Consider the following 18896-nt stretch of genomic DNA (forward strand, 5'->3'; position numbering starts at 1 on the left):
ACACCCCCCCCCCCCCAGATCCATTGGGCTACTGCTTCCACAATCTCCATCCAGCTTTATGACAAAATGGTGCTGGGGCAAATGGTAGTAGGAAGAAGGGAAATAACAATTCCATCAGCAGCATCACAAACCCATTCTGCACTGTTGACTTTGGGTTAGTTTCCCGTTTGAAAAATGCCTCTCTTGGCCCCAAACAGCCCAAAGGGCTCAGAAATCACAACGGATTGCTCCCACACCCAATAGGAAGCACCTTGAGGCAAAAACAAACAAACAAAAACACATTATTGTGTAAAATAAAATCAAGGATGGAGAGGCTAGCAGGGGTGGCCAAGATCATGAGAACAAATCATATCAGAAAATGTCTCCCAAATATGGTTGGCATTTTTAAGGCTGAAGATGATAATGGTGCTAGAATGAAGTAATATGTGGTTTATTACTTGCATGTGTCTAGTTTGTTGAGCCCTTTGGTGCTAGACTTCATGCAGTCACTGTACCTTATTTATTTATTTGCTTTTGCAAGTACTCATTCAGAGATATGATATGTCATCCCAGTTTGGGATATGAAGAAATCTCACCATTGAGTCTAGTGGCTACTAGGTGCCTCAGCATGTCAAGATGGTATCATAGGATGCTCCATTTCCCTTGGAGATAGAATCATAGAATCATAGATTTGGAAGAGATCCCAAGGGCCATCTAATTCAACCCCATTCTGCCATGCAGGAACACACAAAGCACCCCCTGTGACAGATGGCCATCCAGCCTCTGTTTATATACCTCCAAAGAAGGAGACTCCACCACACTCTGAGGGAATGTGTTCTACTGTCGAACAGCCCTTACTGTCAGGAAGTTCCTCCTAATGTTGAGGTGGAATCTCTTTTTCTGTTGCATCCATTGCTCCAGGTATTGTTCTCTGGAGCAGCAGAAAACAAGCTTGCTCCCTCCTCAGTATGACACCCCTTCAAATATTTAAACAGGGCTATCATATCACATCTTAACCGTCTCTTCCCCAGGCTAAACATCCCCAGCACCCTAAGGCGTTCCTCATAGGACATGGTTTCCAGACCCTTCACCATTTTGGAGGCCCTCATTTGGACACGCTCCAGTTTCTCAACATCCTTTTGAACTGTGATGCCCAGAACTGGACACAGTATTCCAGGTCAGGCCTGACCAAAGCAGAATACGGTGGCACTGTTACTTCCATTGATCTAGACACTATACTTCTATTGCCTACAATCACATTGACCTTTTTAGCTGCTGCATTGCACTCTTGACTCATGTTCAGCTTGTGGTCTACTTGGACTCCTTTCACACGTCGTCTCATTCATCAGCTCCAGTATGTTTAATCACAGTTTCTTCAATTAGTGCAAAATATAATTTGTATCAAATTCCTTTGTCTTTTCCCCTTTGGGAACCTAAGCACTTGCCCCCACATATAGCAAGCTCAAAAGGACAAGCTGATGATCAAATGACAAAGCAACCCAGCTAGTACTTTGCTACCTCACCTCTGCTGTAAGAAAGAAACAGTTATCTCATTTTCATCACTACATTTTACAGAGATGTACAAAGCCCACTCTCAAATATGTGCACTCCCCCCCGCCCCCCGAGACTAACCCATCCATACCTCAAGCCTGTATCTTGATATGGTTCACATCAAGGAAAAATATTTTTAAGTTGTCTTTTTATTCCACAAGACTAAAACAAATTGGGGTTTCTATCTCTAGTTCATTGCTATGAGTCGCTGTTCAAACAATTTTGCTCAGAGAATAACAGCACTTCCAGAACACCAAAACAGTAATATTTGGAAGCATCTAAGACATAAGCAAGAGTAACAGCAGAGCTGAGGTGAAGGAGTCTAAATAGCAGAAGGAGCAGATAGCTGAGAAATGCCAAGCTCTCTCTCAGCCAGGCTCTGACACTGGAAGTTAATCTGGGTGGATGGTGGAGAGAAATCACTTTCAGGGACAGACTGTTGACAAGTGAGACACAGTTAAGGGAAGGTCTAATACAGCTATCCCATATGTTTGCTCTTGAAATCAAACTCTGCTCTTACTTTCTGTCTCTAATAAGACATGAGCTAATGGAGCACCCTGCCCCCAGTTTTAGCCCATGCATGGGAAAAGGGAATTTTGAAAAATGAGTGGCTGAGGAGACATGATTTAATTTTTTCCTTGTTGGGAGTAGTGGTCTTGATTCAGGTTGGAGGCTCCATATACATTCTTTGCTATATATCCTGTAATTTGGGCCTCTAACGACTGCTATGAAAGCATTTTGGTAGATGTACCAGCTGTATAAGGTGTATGTTATATATCAAAATGCCAGCATTTATATTATGGTAATACTTCTTTAACCTAACAATTGCAAGGAAATCTTGGTACCAGTTTTGAAAACATTTTCTTCATCAGCCAGATTTAATGGGAGGTGGGGACAATTTGGAATAGTTACTTTCTTGATCTACAACTCCCTAAAGTGACAATGCTGGCTATGGGGGTCTGGGATTTGTGGTCATCAGAAATAACTGCTTGGAATCCTAAGCCCACCACATTAGTTTTAGAAAGAGGAAGTACAGGTGATGTAACCATCAGAGCCAGAGATCTATAGCACTTCCAGGACTCAGAAAGCTAAACACTGCTGATATCCAGAATCTAATTATTCTTCAGGCTTTTTCTTTCACATTTCCAAATTATATTCTTCACCAGCTTCTTATGTGACTATCAGATATTTCAGTGCTCTCTGTGTGGGAGCCATCAAACATAATTAGCTTGCTATAGAGACTCGAGAGAGGAGAATGTGTGTTATAAGTAGACATCCATATGCATCACACTCTCATTCTCAGAGGAAGGCAATGGCAGCCCTCCCTGTAATTACCCTCCACCAAAGAAAGCCTTATAATAGAGTTGCCAAAAGTCAGAAATGACTTGAAGGCTCACAGCAACAAGAGCAACAACAATAAATATATCAATAAGTATAATTAAATAATAGTTAATTTGTGGCCTCTGAATTTCTGTCAGTGTTCAAGAGCTTATTTTCTGTTCGAGCAATTTTAAGCCTAATTTTTCAATTGGATTTCTGTTGCAAACTCAAGATAGCATCGAATCCAAGGAGTGGCGTTCCTATTAGGATCCGATTTAAACCTAGAACGGTTCTAGAGCAACCCGCAATCGTCTCCACTACAAATCGAATTGTAGAGCGGAATAAAATTTTGATTCGAGCTTTCCTCATTTAACACGTGTTAAAAAAACACTAGGGTCTGACCTACATTTTTCCATTGATTCGATTTAGGAACCGGAGCATTTAAATAGGAACGACAGCCTTTGAAAGCGTTAGATGAATGGGAGGAGCGGAGTGCGATGGGGCTGTCCTTGGGGGAGTTGCCCTTTCTGTCCCCATCCGTCTGGCTGTCGCCATTTTTGCTTCCCTCACCCCTTTGTCCGCTGTGGTCTTTCAATAAGAGATAAGGATTATTTTTATTTTTTATTTTAATGGTTTACAGGCGCTTAATCTCTTCAGCTCTTTAAACACCTGAAGTCCCGGCTGCTCAAGGCTTCCCCCGGTGGATTGCAACCTCCCCTCTGTGTGGGGAGAGCCCATTTCTAACGGAGGAGAGGCAGGGAAGGGATGGCTCCTCGCGAGGAGACATTCCCTGCCCGCTTGGGCACTGATCTCGCCAAGACAGGGAAGGGAAGGCTCCTCGCGAGGAGGCATCTGATCTCACCCAGGCAAGGAAGGGCTCTGATCAATGGGGGGGGGGGGGAATAGAGCCTTTCTCCCTCCATTTCTCAAATGGAATCTGCCTTCTCCTCCAACCCTGGAAAGAGAATCTTTGGGAAGAGTGCTCCCTCCCTGCTTTTCCAGCAGCCTCCTTCATTGATCTCTGGGCTCTCTGAAGGGATTCTCCCATAGTTCCTCTGGAAAGAGCTTCGCTTTTTGCCAGCAGCCTCCTTCATTATCTCTGTGCTCTCTGAAGGGATTTTCCCTGGCTGTCTTGGGAGAAAGGATGCTGCCCTCCAAATCCTATCCCATAGTTCCTCTGGAAAGAGCTTCGCTTTTTGCCAGCAGCCTCCTTCATTATCTCTGTGCTCTCTGAAGGGATTTTCCCTGGCTGTCTTGGGAGAAAGGATGCTGCCCTCCAAATCCTATCCCATAGTTCCTCTGGAAAGAGCTTCGCTTTTTGCCAGCAGCCTCCTTCATTATCTCTGTGCTCTCTGAAGGGATTTTCCCTGGCTGTCTTGGGAGAAAGGATGCTGCCCTCCAAATCCTATCCCATAGTTCCTCTGGAAAGAGCTTCGCTTTTTGCCAGCAGCCTCCTTCATTATCTCTGTGCTCTCTGAAGGGATTTTCCCTGGCTGTCTTGGGAGAAAGGATGCTGCCCTCCAAATCCTATCCCATAGTTCCTCTGGAAAGAGCTTCGCTTTTTGCCAGCAGCCTCCTTCATTATCTCTGTGCTCTCTGAAGGGATTCTCCCTGGCTGTCAATGAAATGGAAACGATGCCAAAAGGTAAATCGCTTCCAAATATTCCGGATTAACGTTACGTCATTCTGACGTACTATTGATTGACAGCTCCAAATAAGGTATGGAGGAGAAGAATCGCTTTATTTAAACACCGATTTCATGCCAAGTAGGAACGCTTGCAGGTAAAAACTTCGATTTAAACAAACAGATGGGAACGATGAACAAAGCGAATCGGATAGCGGGATAAGAACAGTGTTATTTTGAATCGATTTTATTAAAAACGTTGTATTTTAAATCGTTTCAAATCTTAAGTGGGAACAACCTGTTTGTTCACTCATCTGTTGCTCTGGTCTGATACCAGTACCACAAAGAATGCATAGCAGATGCCACTGCATGCTTGCAGACTGGCTCTCTGACAAGCAAGCAGAGAGCAGCAATGATGAGGAAGAGGATCAGCTATTGGCAACAATGCTGGAGAGAAGACATATTCACTGATAAAGAGGGGCTCATTGAAGAGTGGTCTCCCATTTCAAACATTTTAAATGCATCACAGGACTGAGCAGAAACAGCAGCCCTCCTGCACTGCCATAATAATCAGCCCTAGTGCATCACTCTTAAATTGAAATACACATTTAATGAGAAGGTAAATCTCATTGAGCTCAGTGGGATTTACTTCTAGATGTTGCATGCATTAATACTGAATGTCTTAGGCTGCATGTTTTCTTATCAGTTTGAGATTACAAAGCCTCTCATGGGTAAATACCATAACAATACACTTTGTGATTTACTAACCTAGGATAACAAAATGTTTTATTGAAAAAGAAAAGGCAAAGTTTCTAGGATAAGACAAGAAATGAATGCACAGATTCAAACTCATTGCTTTGTGTTCAGTGCATGCAGCCTGATTCACCATTATAGCTTTATGTGATTAACTCAGACTGGCTTTGTTTGAATAACTTCGTGAAAATGTGTTATGTTAAGGACCAACTGCAAAATCTTTCAGCCATGCTTTTTACTAATGAACTGACCTGGATCTCTGAGTGCACCTTCTGGACTAGGTCCCAGGATCTCCCTGCCACCTGATCAGCAAAATGATGTATTAGCTATGTTGTCTATTGAAACATGTACAACTGCTGCTTATGGAATTTCTTGAACCTGTATTTCTCCATGTTTACAATTGTTAATAATAGTAGCTGTTCACAAAAGAAACTGTACTAATAATATATATTTCTGATGTTGTAGAAGGGCCAGCACATAAGAATCCAGTAGCTAAAGAGCATTTATGTATGAGTAGGGGCTGGATGAACACTAAGATTTCTCAGTGCAAATACACAGAGCACGTATAGAAGGAGTGTCATAATTGTAATTCTTACTCTGGAGCTCTCACATCAGCACTCTGTAGTCTTAATGTCTAGATTTGTAAGGTATGCATTCCCCATAAAGATCTGGACTGTGTAAAATTGTGGAGTCCTGGATTGAAAAACACACCTCTCCATTTTGATTTGGCATTTTTCTTGAGGTGTTGACCAAAAGCTACCGAATATGTAAATGTACCTTGCTCAGGTCATTGTAGCTCCCTTTCATACCAAAATAAAAATCCTGACAAAAATTATGTTCTACTGAAAACAACCACTTGCTATTTCAGCCTATTGATAATGCAGGGTATTGAAGCCTACGTAATTTGGATGGACATGGATATAAGACAGCCTACTAATAAGTGAAAGTAGAGGGTTCAGGATGTGAAGATTCAGGCAGGATTTCATTTGGTGACTTGGATTCTTTCTGCCAAAGAGAGTGAAGGGAGAACTAACTTTTCTTCCTTTTGCTTATCCACCTGTATCAAATCCACAACTAACTAAAGCTAGACTCTGTTCAAATCCCCATGCACCCTATGCAGCTGCCTCTCTGGGTAGCTTTTCAAAAGACACCATATAAACAATGCTTTCTGACATTTTAATTTTTTTGTGTATGTGTGTATGTGTACATGTGTTTGTCTTGGGTTGCCTTCCACTTATAGCATTTCACTTGGAAATGACACTAGGTATTTCTCTCTCACTTTTCTCTCACACACTTGCTTGGTCTGTTCCCTTCTGCTTTTCTTTCTTTCTCTACTCACTTGTGTCCTCCCCACTTACTTTACAACCTTCCCTTCCTTGCTTTCTTCCTACTGGAGTTAACCTATCCTCTATTAGCTTGTGTCTCAGTGAGCTTAGTCTCAGCTCTTTTGGTTTTGGTATTTGCAAGATGCTCCAGATTTCTTGATGTGAAAATGTGATGTTTAGAATGGGATGGTAACTGTACACCAATCAGTAGTCAAATCCTCTTGAACAAGAGCCAATGTCTGTGTATGAGAGCTGGACCTGTTGTAATGTATAATCTTTCAAAAGGAGGCCTGGCATCTTTGTTTTTAAAAAGAGGCTTCTGACTATGGTTGATACAAGTTTGGTGAGCTGTGATAGTGGAATGTCCATGTGGAAATGCTTTGAAATGTGAGGATGCTCAGACAGAAATGAGAGATTATACTGATATTTTGATTACTTTCTAAATATAGTTTCTAAAATGTTCTTTAATTTAGTGAATCCAAAATGTCAAAGCTGAGCCAAAAAAGACTCTGCAAAAGGGATGCCATCATGTTAGAAAATGCTATTCAGAAACAAGAGGAGTGAGTTGGTATACCAATGTAGTATTATGTTAAGCACCAGTTATAGTGCCTAGGGATGATGGGACTTGTAATAAACATAGGGTTGCCATAAGTCAGGACCTCCAAACCAGGACAAATGTAGGACAAAATTTTCAAATGTAGGACACATTTTTTGTGTCCTACATTTGAAAAGGAGCCTCACTGAGGGGAGGCTTTCCTTCTCCGCCTGGGCCCTGTTCTCGCCGCGGCGTTGGCGGAGCCCAAGCGGGGAAGGAATCCTCCCCTCAAGGAGGCTTTCCTTCCCCACCTGGGCCCCATTCTTGCCGGCGGAGCCCAAGTGGGGAAGGAATCCTCCCCTCAGCCCGGGGGCGGGGGCAAACCGGGGCAGGACTGTGCGAACCTGCCCCAAACCGGGAAAGTCCCGCCCCCAGGCAGGATATGGCAAGCCTAAATAAACAAGACCAAATGACAACACATTGAGGGGAAATTGCTGTATATAATCAGAATTGTCATCTGTTTTCAAGGCTTTGGCTCATATGTTTGTTAGAGAAACCCTAATTTCTGAATAGGGTTGGGAAAGAATTTCTTTATGACAGTATTCATTTCACACCTTCTAAGATACACTGCAAGACAAAGCAAAAATTGCCTCAGAAATTCACACATTTTGATACTTGTAGTGTATTTCAGAGAAAAATGGTATTTACAAAAGCATGTGCATTTTAAAAATACAAATAGCTGAAATGCACCCACCCAAACTGTGTGAGAAAAAAATGTATACCTTATGGGAAATGGGTTTGTGAATTTCCGTGGAAGAAATAAAAATAAAGTCTTACAACATGATACAAAGTATGGGACAAGAATGCAGCTAGAATGCAGAGAAATACAGTGAAATCTAGACTGAGAGTATTTCACATCAATACTTCAGAAGTGGTGTAATATTATAAACCCTATTCAGAAGTTCATCTGAATATGTAGAATAATTAATGGGAATATGGACTCGCATGCATGCCAATCATGCTCCTCAAATGTCCCCAAGCATCTGGCATGATCATAAATCACCATGCATTGAATACAAAGGTCTGCAGAGGGCCTTGTAACTGACTTTGAGTGAACATGGGTTATAGAGTTCCTGTGATCCTCATTAGGCAGGGTTCAGTCAAATGTGATTGCAGATTTCTCTGCAAACCTTTGCATTCAGTGAGTGAAGATCTCCAACTCTGACAGTTATGTGGAAACTTTAGTGGGCGGGGGGGAGCACCCATTTAGCCTTCCAGATGTTCAAGTAAATGCCTGAACATGGATTATATCTATAACCATTGTCAGAAAATATACTAGGGATTTTTATACTGCTGATTTTTATTTAGTTAATACAAAACCTGGCCAAATGCACAGTTTTCTTCTCCAGTACACCCAGATACTTTATGTGTCTGGTTTTGCAAGGCAAAATGCTTTGAATATCAGTGACAAATAGGAAGACATTATGGGAAAGATATGCCTAGGGATAAAAACATTTGCCTATCATGCTAAGTATGCCTGGTACATGGATTTGTGGAACAGTCCAGTAAATTCCTCCAAAGTGAATAAATCAGAGATTGGAGAAATAGCCATTTTTTTTAGGGTTTAGGCTGGCCCATGGATTTCTCTAGAGTATGGCCAACTGTGATTGTATGTAGAAAATAATCAACAAAAGGAAGTAGCTGAAACATTTATGGACATATCAAACTTCTAAAACAGGTAATATTCAATGTGTGAAATGCCAAATACTTCTGAAGAGATGGAACTGACTTTAGCACTGAGCATCCTCACTCTTTTTATTTCCTCCTCACCCCCCGAACTTGCTTGCTAAAAATTAGTTCTTCCTTTCAATGGAAGGAAGATAGATTGTGATATGCTATGCTTGACTGAAGAGATATGGCCCTGGAGTGCTGTATTCAAAATCTGAAAATAATTATTTTTGGATCAAAAGAGGATATTTTGTTTCTTTTTTTAAACAACAACAACAGCATGCTTTATTACTCTCTGCGTCCCTCCACACTTGCCTCATCTACTATTTTCCACGTTCACTATCAGTAGGCATCATTAAATTATATCCCAAGATAAGTATGGGACAATAGATCTGTGGCATTGTTGTTACTGCTTACAGTTATTTAGAAATAAATAACTTCCTAGCTTTCCTATCTTGTAGCTGTAGCATTTCCAGATCATGAGAAACTTGTTCTCTATTTATTGCAGAGTCTAGATGGCAGAATGCCAATTGTCTGTACAACTGTCCTTCTATCACTGTCTCTGGCACCTTGTTGTTTGTCACAGCTTAAGCATATCCAAAATCATCTCTGTCTATATATAGAAAATATCAGAATTCATAGCACAATGGCTTCCTTGAGAATTCCCACTGGTGCCTTTTCAAAACAAGGAAAGTGTTGTTGAGCCAGAGCACTCCAGGATGGCTGCATCCATTCAGCCCAAAGGTGTCTGTGTGTGTGCATGTTTGCATATTGCTGCTGCTAATATAATGCTTTTCACGTAGTTCTGTTGGTTGGTGGTTGGTATGTTTTTTTTAAACAAACATTTTGTTTTTTCTCTGCAGGACATTTTACCAATTTGAGGCAGCCTGGGATAGTTCCATGCACAACTCTCTGCTACTGAATCGTGTCACCCCATACAGGGAGAAAATCTACATGACCCTCTCTGCATACATTGAGGCAAGTGTTCACCAATGCTTTATTATCACACCCTATAAATTTGCCACATGAAGATGGGTTTTATAGAATCATAGAAGAGATCACAAGGGCCACCCACTTCAACCCCTGCCATGCAGGAATAGACAATCAAAGAACTCTGGACAGATGGCCCTTCAGCCTCTGTTTAAAAACCACCACACTCCGAGTGAGTGTGTTCCACTGCCAAAAAGCTCTTACTGTGAGGAAGTTCCTCCTACTTTTTAGGTGGAATCTCTTTTCTTGTAGTTTGAATCCATTGCTCCATGTTCTAATCTCTGGAGCAGTAGAAAACAAGCTTGTTTTTTCTTCAATATGATGTCCTTTCAAATATTTAAACATGACTAGCATGTCACCTCTTAACCTTCTGATGATGATTATGATTATGATAACTGATTAATTGATCATTTAAAAATAGCTAAAAGGCCACCACTATTTTTTTAATAAGGAGGGAATATATTTAGCCAGTAGCATTCTGCAGTCCCATTGTATGTATATAAGAGAAGAAAAGATGTAGCAGTTTTGTACGCTTGTCTTGCACTCTCAGATTGTCCCTATGTTGTATCCCTCTAGATAGTAGAAGTGTAAACATTAATGGGTTATTGAAAATATACCAATGGCACATGCTGCAGAACATAATTTTACTCTGGAAGAATTTTACTTTGGAAAATTTTTACTTCACTCACACTACCATCTGAGAATAACTTATTGTGTAATAACAGTCAAAAGGATCCTGAGAGGGTGACATCTAAAAACTAGTAAGTATCTTCCTTTTCAGATGGAGAACTGCACCCAGCCAGCTGTGATCACCAAAGATTTCTGCATGGTCTTCTACTCCAGAGATGCCAAACTCCCTGCTTCTCGATCCATCCGCAATCTTTTTGGAAGTGGAAGTCTACGAGCCTCAGAGAGGTAAAGATGTAGCTCCTGCTTTTCCTTCTGCAAAAGAAGGATAGAGTTAAGCACAAGGGTGTCACTTTTGATCTACTGGAAAGGAAGCATACGTGTGAAGATCTCCGTAGAGGTTATCAATTCTTCAATAAAATCACATTTTTAGCTAAGAGCTGTTTGATTTTCATATGAACCCTTGGTTTGTATTTGAGTGCTTTCAACATCAGGAGGAATAAAGTACTTTACTATTCCAAATACTACACATGATTACCACTGGCTCTCAGTTGTTGCTGTTTTTATTACTATTATTATCATCATCCTTATTTATAGACTATGTTTTCCCTCAGAAAGAGAAGTTGTGTGCTCCTTGTAACTGACCCCATTAATTGTTTGGGTGCTGCTTTTGAGGCCTGCTGAAGTTTCAAACATTTCTCCAAAGCAAATTCACATGGAGCACATTAGAGTGACAAAATTAACATGTAACTAAGGCAGTACAGTGGTTCTATATTACTTCCAGAATAAGATGCTTATGCAAAGGGATCTTGTAGCACCTTTGAAAGTAAGGCCCTGTGCAGACTGCCCATTAAGGCCGGCCTGGGAGAGGAGTCGGGGCATGGCATCCACATGACACACACCCGACTCCACCCTCCCAGGGCACCATGACACTGCATGCTGCTCCGCAAGGTGTGCGGAGACACAGCACCCCTGGCGCTGTGTCCACATGATGCAACACCAAAGGAGTGCCTTAAAACTGTGGTGCCACAGCTATTGAGCCCTTTCCAGTGGCATGATAATCTCCTTTTTGCGCCCTGGAAAGGCCAGTTTGGAGCCGTAGCCTGCGGTTGCCACAGCTCCAATCTGGCACAGCTGAAGGCACCTGCACAGCCCCTAACTGAAAGAAAGAAGTTGGTAACATAAGCTTTCATAGACCTAAGTTTACTTCATCAGATGCATGGAGTGAAGTGCCTTGCAAGAAACTGTTACAGTTGTGAATAAGCTGGTTGTGTATGTGAATAGCAATAGAAATGCAAAACTTGTGGGTACAGTGATGAGATGACAAATTAAGTCACCGCATCACCAAAGGCAGGAGGAAAGATGTTGCCTAAAACCAAGGTGAGATAACCATAGGAATGGTGGAGGAAGTTATTGGAATGTAGTGTGATGCCAGCTGGGTACCAGAAAGGCGATGTGATAAACTAGCCAAGAGAGCCCTCATGAAGCTGAAGTGTTAAATATTGTTGTAATATGTGTAGTGTGCCAGGAAACCATTGTCTCTGTTTCACCTACAGCTGATGGACTGACATTTGTGGATATATACCATTCTGCTGTTCCTTGTTAAAATCTTCCTTTGCAGTTTTTCTGTTCAAGAACTGCTGTTCTGAGATCCGTCTCACAGACTTATGCTTATGCTACCAAGTTCTTTCAGTTAGTTTCAAAGGTGCTACAAGATCCATTTCCATACTGATCATACTAACAGGCTATGTCTTTCAATTCTACCACCACGTGATGCATATGTTTCTGAGTACTTTTTGCTGGGGAAAATGAGTGCGAAAGTGCTGTTGCTTTCATATCCTGCTTGTAGGCTTCCCATAGGCTCCTTGTCAGCCATCGTTCATTGAAATGCTGGTCTTTGGCCTAATCCAGCATGACTAATTCCTTTGTTCTTATGAAGAGCATTTCTTCTGTCACCTTGGACTGACTTTTCATTCCCACCTTTGCAGCAACCGTGTGACTGGGGTCTATGAGCTGAGCCTTTCTAGGGTGGCTGATGCTGGCAGTCCAGGTGAGAAGCTCCTCGTTACCTTTGGTTTCACTTTAAGAGGTATCTGATGGAGTGCTAATTAGCTTTGCCATTATGACAGCTCTGTAGGAGATACTGGAAGGAAAATTTGGAGAGAAAGGAAAGGTCAGCCTGACTGTTATAACATAATTGATTTCATTTGAGTGAACACCATGGTTCCATTGTCTCTTAATTCCCTAATCACAAATATCTGCAGTGGGACATCTCCCTGCAGGGGCAGAGAATCCACAGTTTGCAGTTAGCAACCTGATTCCCTGTAATCAAAACTCTAGTTTCCATGTCAACCATAATTGGAGTGCATCTGAAATTAATAAATTAAACATGCAGATTGGGCATGAGCAGTGCTAAATAATGAAAATCATTTATAGATTTTATGATATCAAGTGGTATTGAAGTGCTACAAGTAAATAAGTAAATAAAAAAAATATATCTGGAATATTTCCAAATACAGGCATGCAAAGGAGACGAAGGCGTGTACTTGACACATCTGTGGCGTATGTCCGAGGTGAAGAGAACCTAGCAGGCTGGCGGCCCCGTAGTGACAGCCTCATCTTGGATCACCAGTGGGAACTGGAGAAACTGAGCCTGCTGCAGGAAGTAAGACTCACGCCCTGCAATTCAGGGACCCACCTTTTCACATGAATGTACTCCATGCTCATGTGGATGGGATCAGGTGTGGAGGAATTCAGGAAAAAAATAATTATGATAACTGGCTTCTGTATATACACATTATTAAATACATTAAATACCTGGGAGAGGTGGGAAAATATAAATATATTATTATTATTATTATTATTATTATTACTATTATTATTATTTACCATATATATATATATATATGCCATAAACCTCTGAATATACACCTTATTAAAATTGAAAAGAGAAACTATGTATAGCACACAGATGTCTTTTACTTTGGAGACTTGAACATATGAATAATACTTGACTGGTATAGGCATTATAAAAGAAGCACTGAAGTGGTCTAAAACCAGCACCCATATTCAGTCATTCTTATGTCTCATTGAAATTAATACGAAGAGTCATTTCAGTAGAAGTTGAGCACAATTCTCTCTGGGTCTGTGCAGTCCAGTCTCATGCATGCCTTCTTGGACTTAAAACCCATGAATGTAATAGAACTTACTTCACAGCTACTTATGCATAGCATTTACATCTGAGAAAACATGCTTCATTTCAAGATGTTAAAATTGGAAACCTGAGGTTGAAGGTTGTGTATAGAATAGCATAAATTAAGCCCCCAACCCACAGTGAGGATATTACATACCCACTGATCTCTTAGCATTGCACTTGTGGGCCATGCTCATTAATTTCACATTATGGAGCTTCACTGTATGAACTGGGGAAAATTTCACTAAATCCAACTGAAAATGTTGCATAAACAGAAGTCATGCTCCCTTCTTCCTTCCCCTATTCAGAGTAATATGAGAAACATTACAAACATTGTGTCATTGTATGTATCAAAGGCAGAGCTAGGAATGAAAAACACACACACACACACACACACACACACACAACATGGGGGCTTAGTAGCTCTGAGAATTACAGTTCAAAAAGTCTCCAGGGTGATTATCTGCTTGGATATAAGATGATGGAAACTAACACAGATTTATACAATAATTACTTTTATGAGTTCCCCACCACTTAGTACATTGTACTTGAGAGCTGCCACTTCATGGCAGATTAGGGATAGTATCTATGGGCATTTCCTTTGTAGTGATGTACATGCTGTTTCCTGCATAGGAACTGATTCTGCATGAAATGAATCCCTGGAGTTTATCGAACAGGAGGAATTTCTCCCGTTCGAATGAAAAGAAAGTGGGGCCAGAACGCATAGCGCAATTACGTGAATGTGCATTGCGTTTGAACTGGCTTCCCATTGCCTGAAAATAGCATGCCATTGCCTGAATTTGCATGTGGCAGTCTATCACACAATAACGTGAAACCACATGATTGCATTCGTACTGACTTCTCATTGCCCGAATTTGTGTGTAGTGGATTATCAAGCAATAACATTAAACCCCATGTTTGCGTTCAGATTGCTATTGGATTATACTTCCAATTTCCCTTGTCTGATAAACTCTCCTGTGTGTGTGTCTGTGGCTCAAACCTACCAGGATTTGTTTCTTTCTTTCTACAGGTTGAGAAAACAAGACATTACCTGCTCCTGCGTGAGAAATTAGAGACAACTCAGCGTTTAGGTCTTGATTCCCTATCGTCAAGCTCCAGTGAAGACTCTGATTCCCGGAGCACCTCTTGTGTTTCATCTCCTATCTCAGCAGATGGTACTCCAGAAGGAAGGACTTTACCCTTGGACATGCCCAGTGAGAGGCAGAAAGAACTTGCAGTCAAGGTAGAAGATGTAGCATAAACCCATACCAGTTTCCAGGGGACTTGTCTTTTGCTTAGGCAGGTGATAAAATGGACATCAATATGTATGCATTCCCACAGTGTCTAAATTGAATGCAGCTGGATACTGGCTGTGAGTCCCAGTGTTAAAATGTTGTTTTGGTCAGTGTTAAAATGTTGTTGTTTTGAGAGTCTAGCTGGATATGAATAATAATAATAATAATAATAATAATAATAATATAGATTTATTTGTATCCCGCCCAATCACAGGAAATGCAGGCGGCTAACAGAGAGGGGAAACATGCATGGTGCTATCTTTCATGAAAAGCTTAAAGGACACACCAGTCAACAGGCTAAACAAGAACTTTATTGGGGTCATTCCCACTCGCTTATACACTGGTTTACAAATCGAATCCAAGGTGTATCATTCCCACTCAATCCCGAATTAACTCTAGAACAGTTCTAGATTAACCTGCAATCGTTCCCACTGTGATTCGAATCGTAACATTTAACCCGGATTAGAAGCCTATAAACCGGCGTAAAAAAAATACTAGGGTCTACCCTAGTATTATCCCTTGATCCGAGATAGGAATCGCTGTATTTAAATGGGAACGTTTTGGCGTCTGATTTGGGTTCCACAGGATGGGCGGAGCAGCGCTCAAGGGGCTGGCCTGGGGGTGTCACCCTCTTTGGTTTCTTTCTGCATTGCAGGCGCCATTTTCTTCCATTCGCATAATAGCCTTTCCTCCGGTGGATTGCAACCTCCCCTCTGCTCCTCTTTCATAGACCGATGTGTGAGGAGAGCCATTGAACACCATTTTTAACTATTCTTTTTTTCTTTTTCACCTCTGCCTGAGCACCAGATGGGCTTTGGAGGACAGCCCAGAGATCAATGGGTCAGGCAAAGTGAATTTGGGGAACTGAGGCTCTTTCCAGAGGAACTATGGGATGGGTTTTGCAGGACATCCCTGCTTCATGACTCCCAAGACAGCCCAGGGAGCAATCTTCCCCAAAGATTCTATCCCCACGGGGCGGCCAAAGGGAATTTGGGGAACCGAGGCTCTTTCCAGAGGAACTATGGGATGGTTGTGTTTGTTGTGTTTGTGAGACATTTATCCTCCTCTGCCAGAGAGTGCTGGTGCCATAATAAACTACCATTCCCAGGATTCCCTAGCACTGAGTTATGGCAGTTAATATGGGGAGACACAGAAGAGGACGAATAAGCGCCTCCTGATTGGCTCTTTTAAAAAAAAAACGTGAAATTTATAACGAATTAAAAATGGCCAGGTAGTGGGAATGCAGGTACAGGCTACATCGGCATATGTTACTCCGAATTAATGTGACGTCATGATGACGTCGCTTTGATTGACAGCCGAAACAAGTGAATGTGAATGGAAAAAGTAACCAAACCAGTTTAAATGTACACCGATTCATCCTTGAATGGGAACGAAACAGGGTCAATTACAGTGAATTAAAATAAAACATTACATAAATGGGAACGATACAAATAAAGCGATTTGAAAAGCGGGATAACACTCGCTTTATTTTGAATCGCTTTAAAACGAACTGCTGTATTTAAATTTGTTTTAAATCGCAAGTGGGAACACCCCCATTGTCTCTCTATCTATACACACCAGTGACAAAACTATTGAAACGTTGGGACATTACTTTCTATCAGTAGATTTCAAATCCAAAATATTTCACATTCAAAGAAACAGGGATACAGTTTCTGGCTGGAACTTTATCCTGTAGAATCAACTTAGCATCACAGTAATTCTAACCTACTCATAGTCAAACCACTCTTTTATGATGTAGAATTTCTTTTACTTTCTTCTCCCGCTTTTCTGCAGTGCTTGCGCCTCCTTACACACACATTCAACAGAGAGTACAGTCATAGCCACGTCTGTGTTAGTGCAAGTGAGAGCAAGGTAAGAGAAACTCCACGCTTCTAGTTTTGGTCTTGCCACCAGCCGATTAAGTAGGAAAGTGATTGATCAGTTGGCAAGAAGGATCTGAAATTGCATCTACAGCGGGTAAAGGGAGAAAAGTCAGGTGACACTTTTATTTCAGAAAGACACCTTTATTTCTTCAAAGAGCTGAATCTTCATTCAGGGTGGACCTTACAAATGCTGCCTCTTTAGTGGAAGATGGAACAGTTTTTCGAACTGTAACATGCACATTTGGCTACACATGTAATATTGATCTCATTTTGGTAAAAAGAGGAAAGGGGGGCTGGAATGGGAACTGTTTAGCAATGGAAAGGAGACAATATTGTAGACTGAATTACCAAACTATTTTGGAATCTGATTCGAAGGTGTCTGAATACAGAAGTGTTGGGAATACAGATGCTGGGTGAAAAAGTACCCCACAACAATTTTCTTCCATGGAGACATGCCAGTCTGTCATGTGTGGTGGAAAGATGGGCACACGTACCTCCAACACACATTATTTCCAACTACTGTAAATTTTTCTACTGTCCTCTTGCCCTTTCTCAGTTTTTTGTAATCCACAGCCTATCTGAAGTAAGCCACTGTGTATTCAGTGGGACTTACTCTCAGGTAAATCAACATCAGATTGCAGACTAGTTTTAGCAATCTCTGTCGCTTGCTACCTGTGAAGCCCAGGTGTTGCACTCCACTTTCATAATGGGCCATTATGCAAGTGGATGCACTTTCTCCAGGGTCACACAGGGAGGAAGAGGTAGCAGCAGCTGTGAGGGAGGCAGAAAGAGGTAATGGTAGGTAACAGTGAGGAGGGAAGCTCTGAGCATCCTGTTTCACCAGTGCCTGACTTCTTAGAAAGGGGTATGAAGAAGCTTTGGAAGAGGTGATTTTGAACAGTGATTTGAAGAGTCATTTGAGATGTTATCTCTGTCATGGATAAATCATTTCTCTCAGGGCACTTTGCCTCTGGGGACAACTTCTTCTCTCCCAAAGCCAGACATTGAAAAGCAGAATGCTTGGAGTTGGCAGCCTTCTTCTCCCACCATTGGCACCAATTGTTCTTCCTAACACCAGCATCTTCACTTCTGTTATTATGCCAATGGTAACACAATAGAAATTTGGCCTGATTTCTTGGAAGATGCCAGGGATTGTATGCCTTCTTCATACAAAACAGGTGTTCTGCATCACTGAACTATAGTATATGACAAAGATGGGAAAGTGCACCCCAAAGGTCACATAAAGACCTTTGTTGACATTCTGAATACCCAATAGCCTCCTCCCCCAAGTCCCATACACTCCTCAAACAATTGGGTGAAGAATCACCTGCAAAAAAGAACCCAAAATAAGAGCAATCTTGCAGGCATCCAGGAATGGTAGAATAGCTAGAAAATCAGCCCTCTCCACCTTCCTGTCTGAAACTTCAAGTCATGACCAGATGGGATTTCTTCGGCATTTACTGGTTAATTTTCAGCCTAAAATTGTTCAGTCTTCTGCAGGGGCAAAATTTGGCCTAGTTGCCACTTTTGATACACATAGATTACTTGTCGAAAGACAAGAGTAACCCATACACAGCCAAAGACTAGACTCTGGCCCCCCTGACAGCAATAAAATCCCACCAAATCTAAAAATGATCCTCATCCTGAGAATAGGAAGTATTATACAGTGCGCCCGCATCACACGCAAGTGTGCTATACGCAGCTTCCAGCATACACTGGAAGCAACACTGGAAAGGCTTCTCCCGCGCCCTGGAAGAAACAATGTGGTGCCCCAGGTGTGTGCTGTGGGAACGAGCCTCATTGTTTCTAATGGGGCTTGAGTTTACACTGTATTTCCCTTATGCGGTGGGTTCTGGAACAGATCACCCACATAAGGGAAAGGCCAACTGTATATGCATTCTTTTGTATTCCCTTCTTGTAAAGGAAGCAACTCTAATGATGGATTCTTTTTATACAGCTGTCTGAAATGTCAGTGACTCTGATGAGAGACCCTTCCATGCCAGCTCTTGGTGGAAATACTTTGACCCCCTCTTCCACTTGCCCATCACTGGTTGAAGGACGGTACACTGCCACAGATGCCAGGTGAGACAAGT

The 18896-nt window shown here is 41.7% G+C and overlaps 1 protein-coding gene across 25 annotated transcripts in view; it reads left to right on the forward strand.

The window, feature by feature from the left end:
* The window catches only part of LOC149318339 (kinesin-like protein KIF1A), a 144246-nt gene that overhangs the window by 114820 nt on the left and 10530 nt on the right, over positions 1–18896 (forward strand). For 13 of the 25 annotated variants that reach the window (XM_089509466.1, XM_089509469.1, XM_089509474.1 and 10 more), the window contains 7 exons: positions 9679–9793; positions 10587–10720; positions 12421–12482; positions 12952–13097; positions 14656–14868; positions 16715–16792; positions 18761–18885. In XM_089509466.1, coding sequence (XP_089365592.1) covers positions 9679–9793; positions 10587–10720; positions 12421–12482; positions 12952–13097; positions 14656–14868; positions 16715–16792; positions 18761–18885 — 873 coding nt within the window. Of the gene's footprint in view, positions 1–6467; positions 6492–9678; positions 9794–10586; positions 10721–12420; positions 12483–12951; positions 13098–14655; positions 14869–16714; positions 16793–18760; positions 18886–18896 lie in introns of all 25 variants that reach the window. The other 12 variants (XM_089509462.1, XM_089509468.1, XM_089509467.1 and 9 more) reach the window with 1 other exon arrangement.

Source organism: Sceloporus occidentalis, unplaced genomic scaffold, assembly GCF_023333645.1.
Source record: "Sceloporus occidentalis isolate IW3139 unplaced genomic scaffold, rSceOcc1.0.p SCAF_2, whole genome shotgun sequence".
Classification (NCBI taxonomy): Eukaryota; Metazoa; Chordata; class Lepidosauria; order Squamata; family Phrynosomatidae; genus Sceloporus; species Sceloporus occidentalis.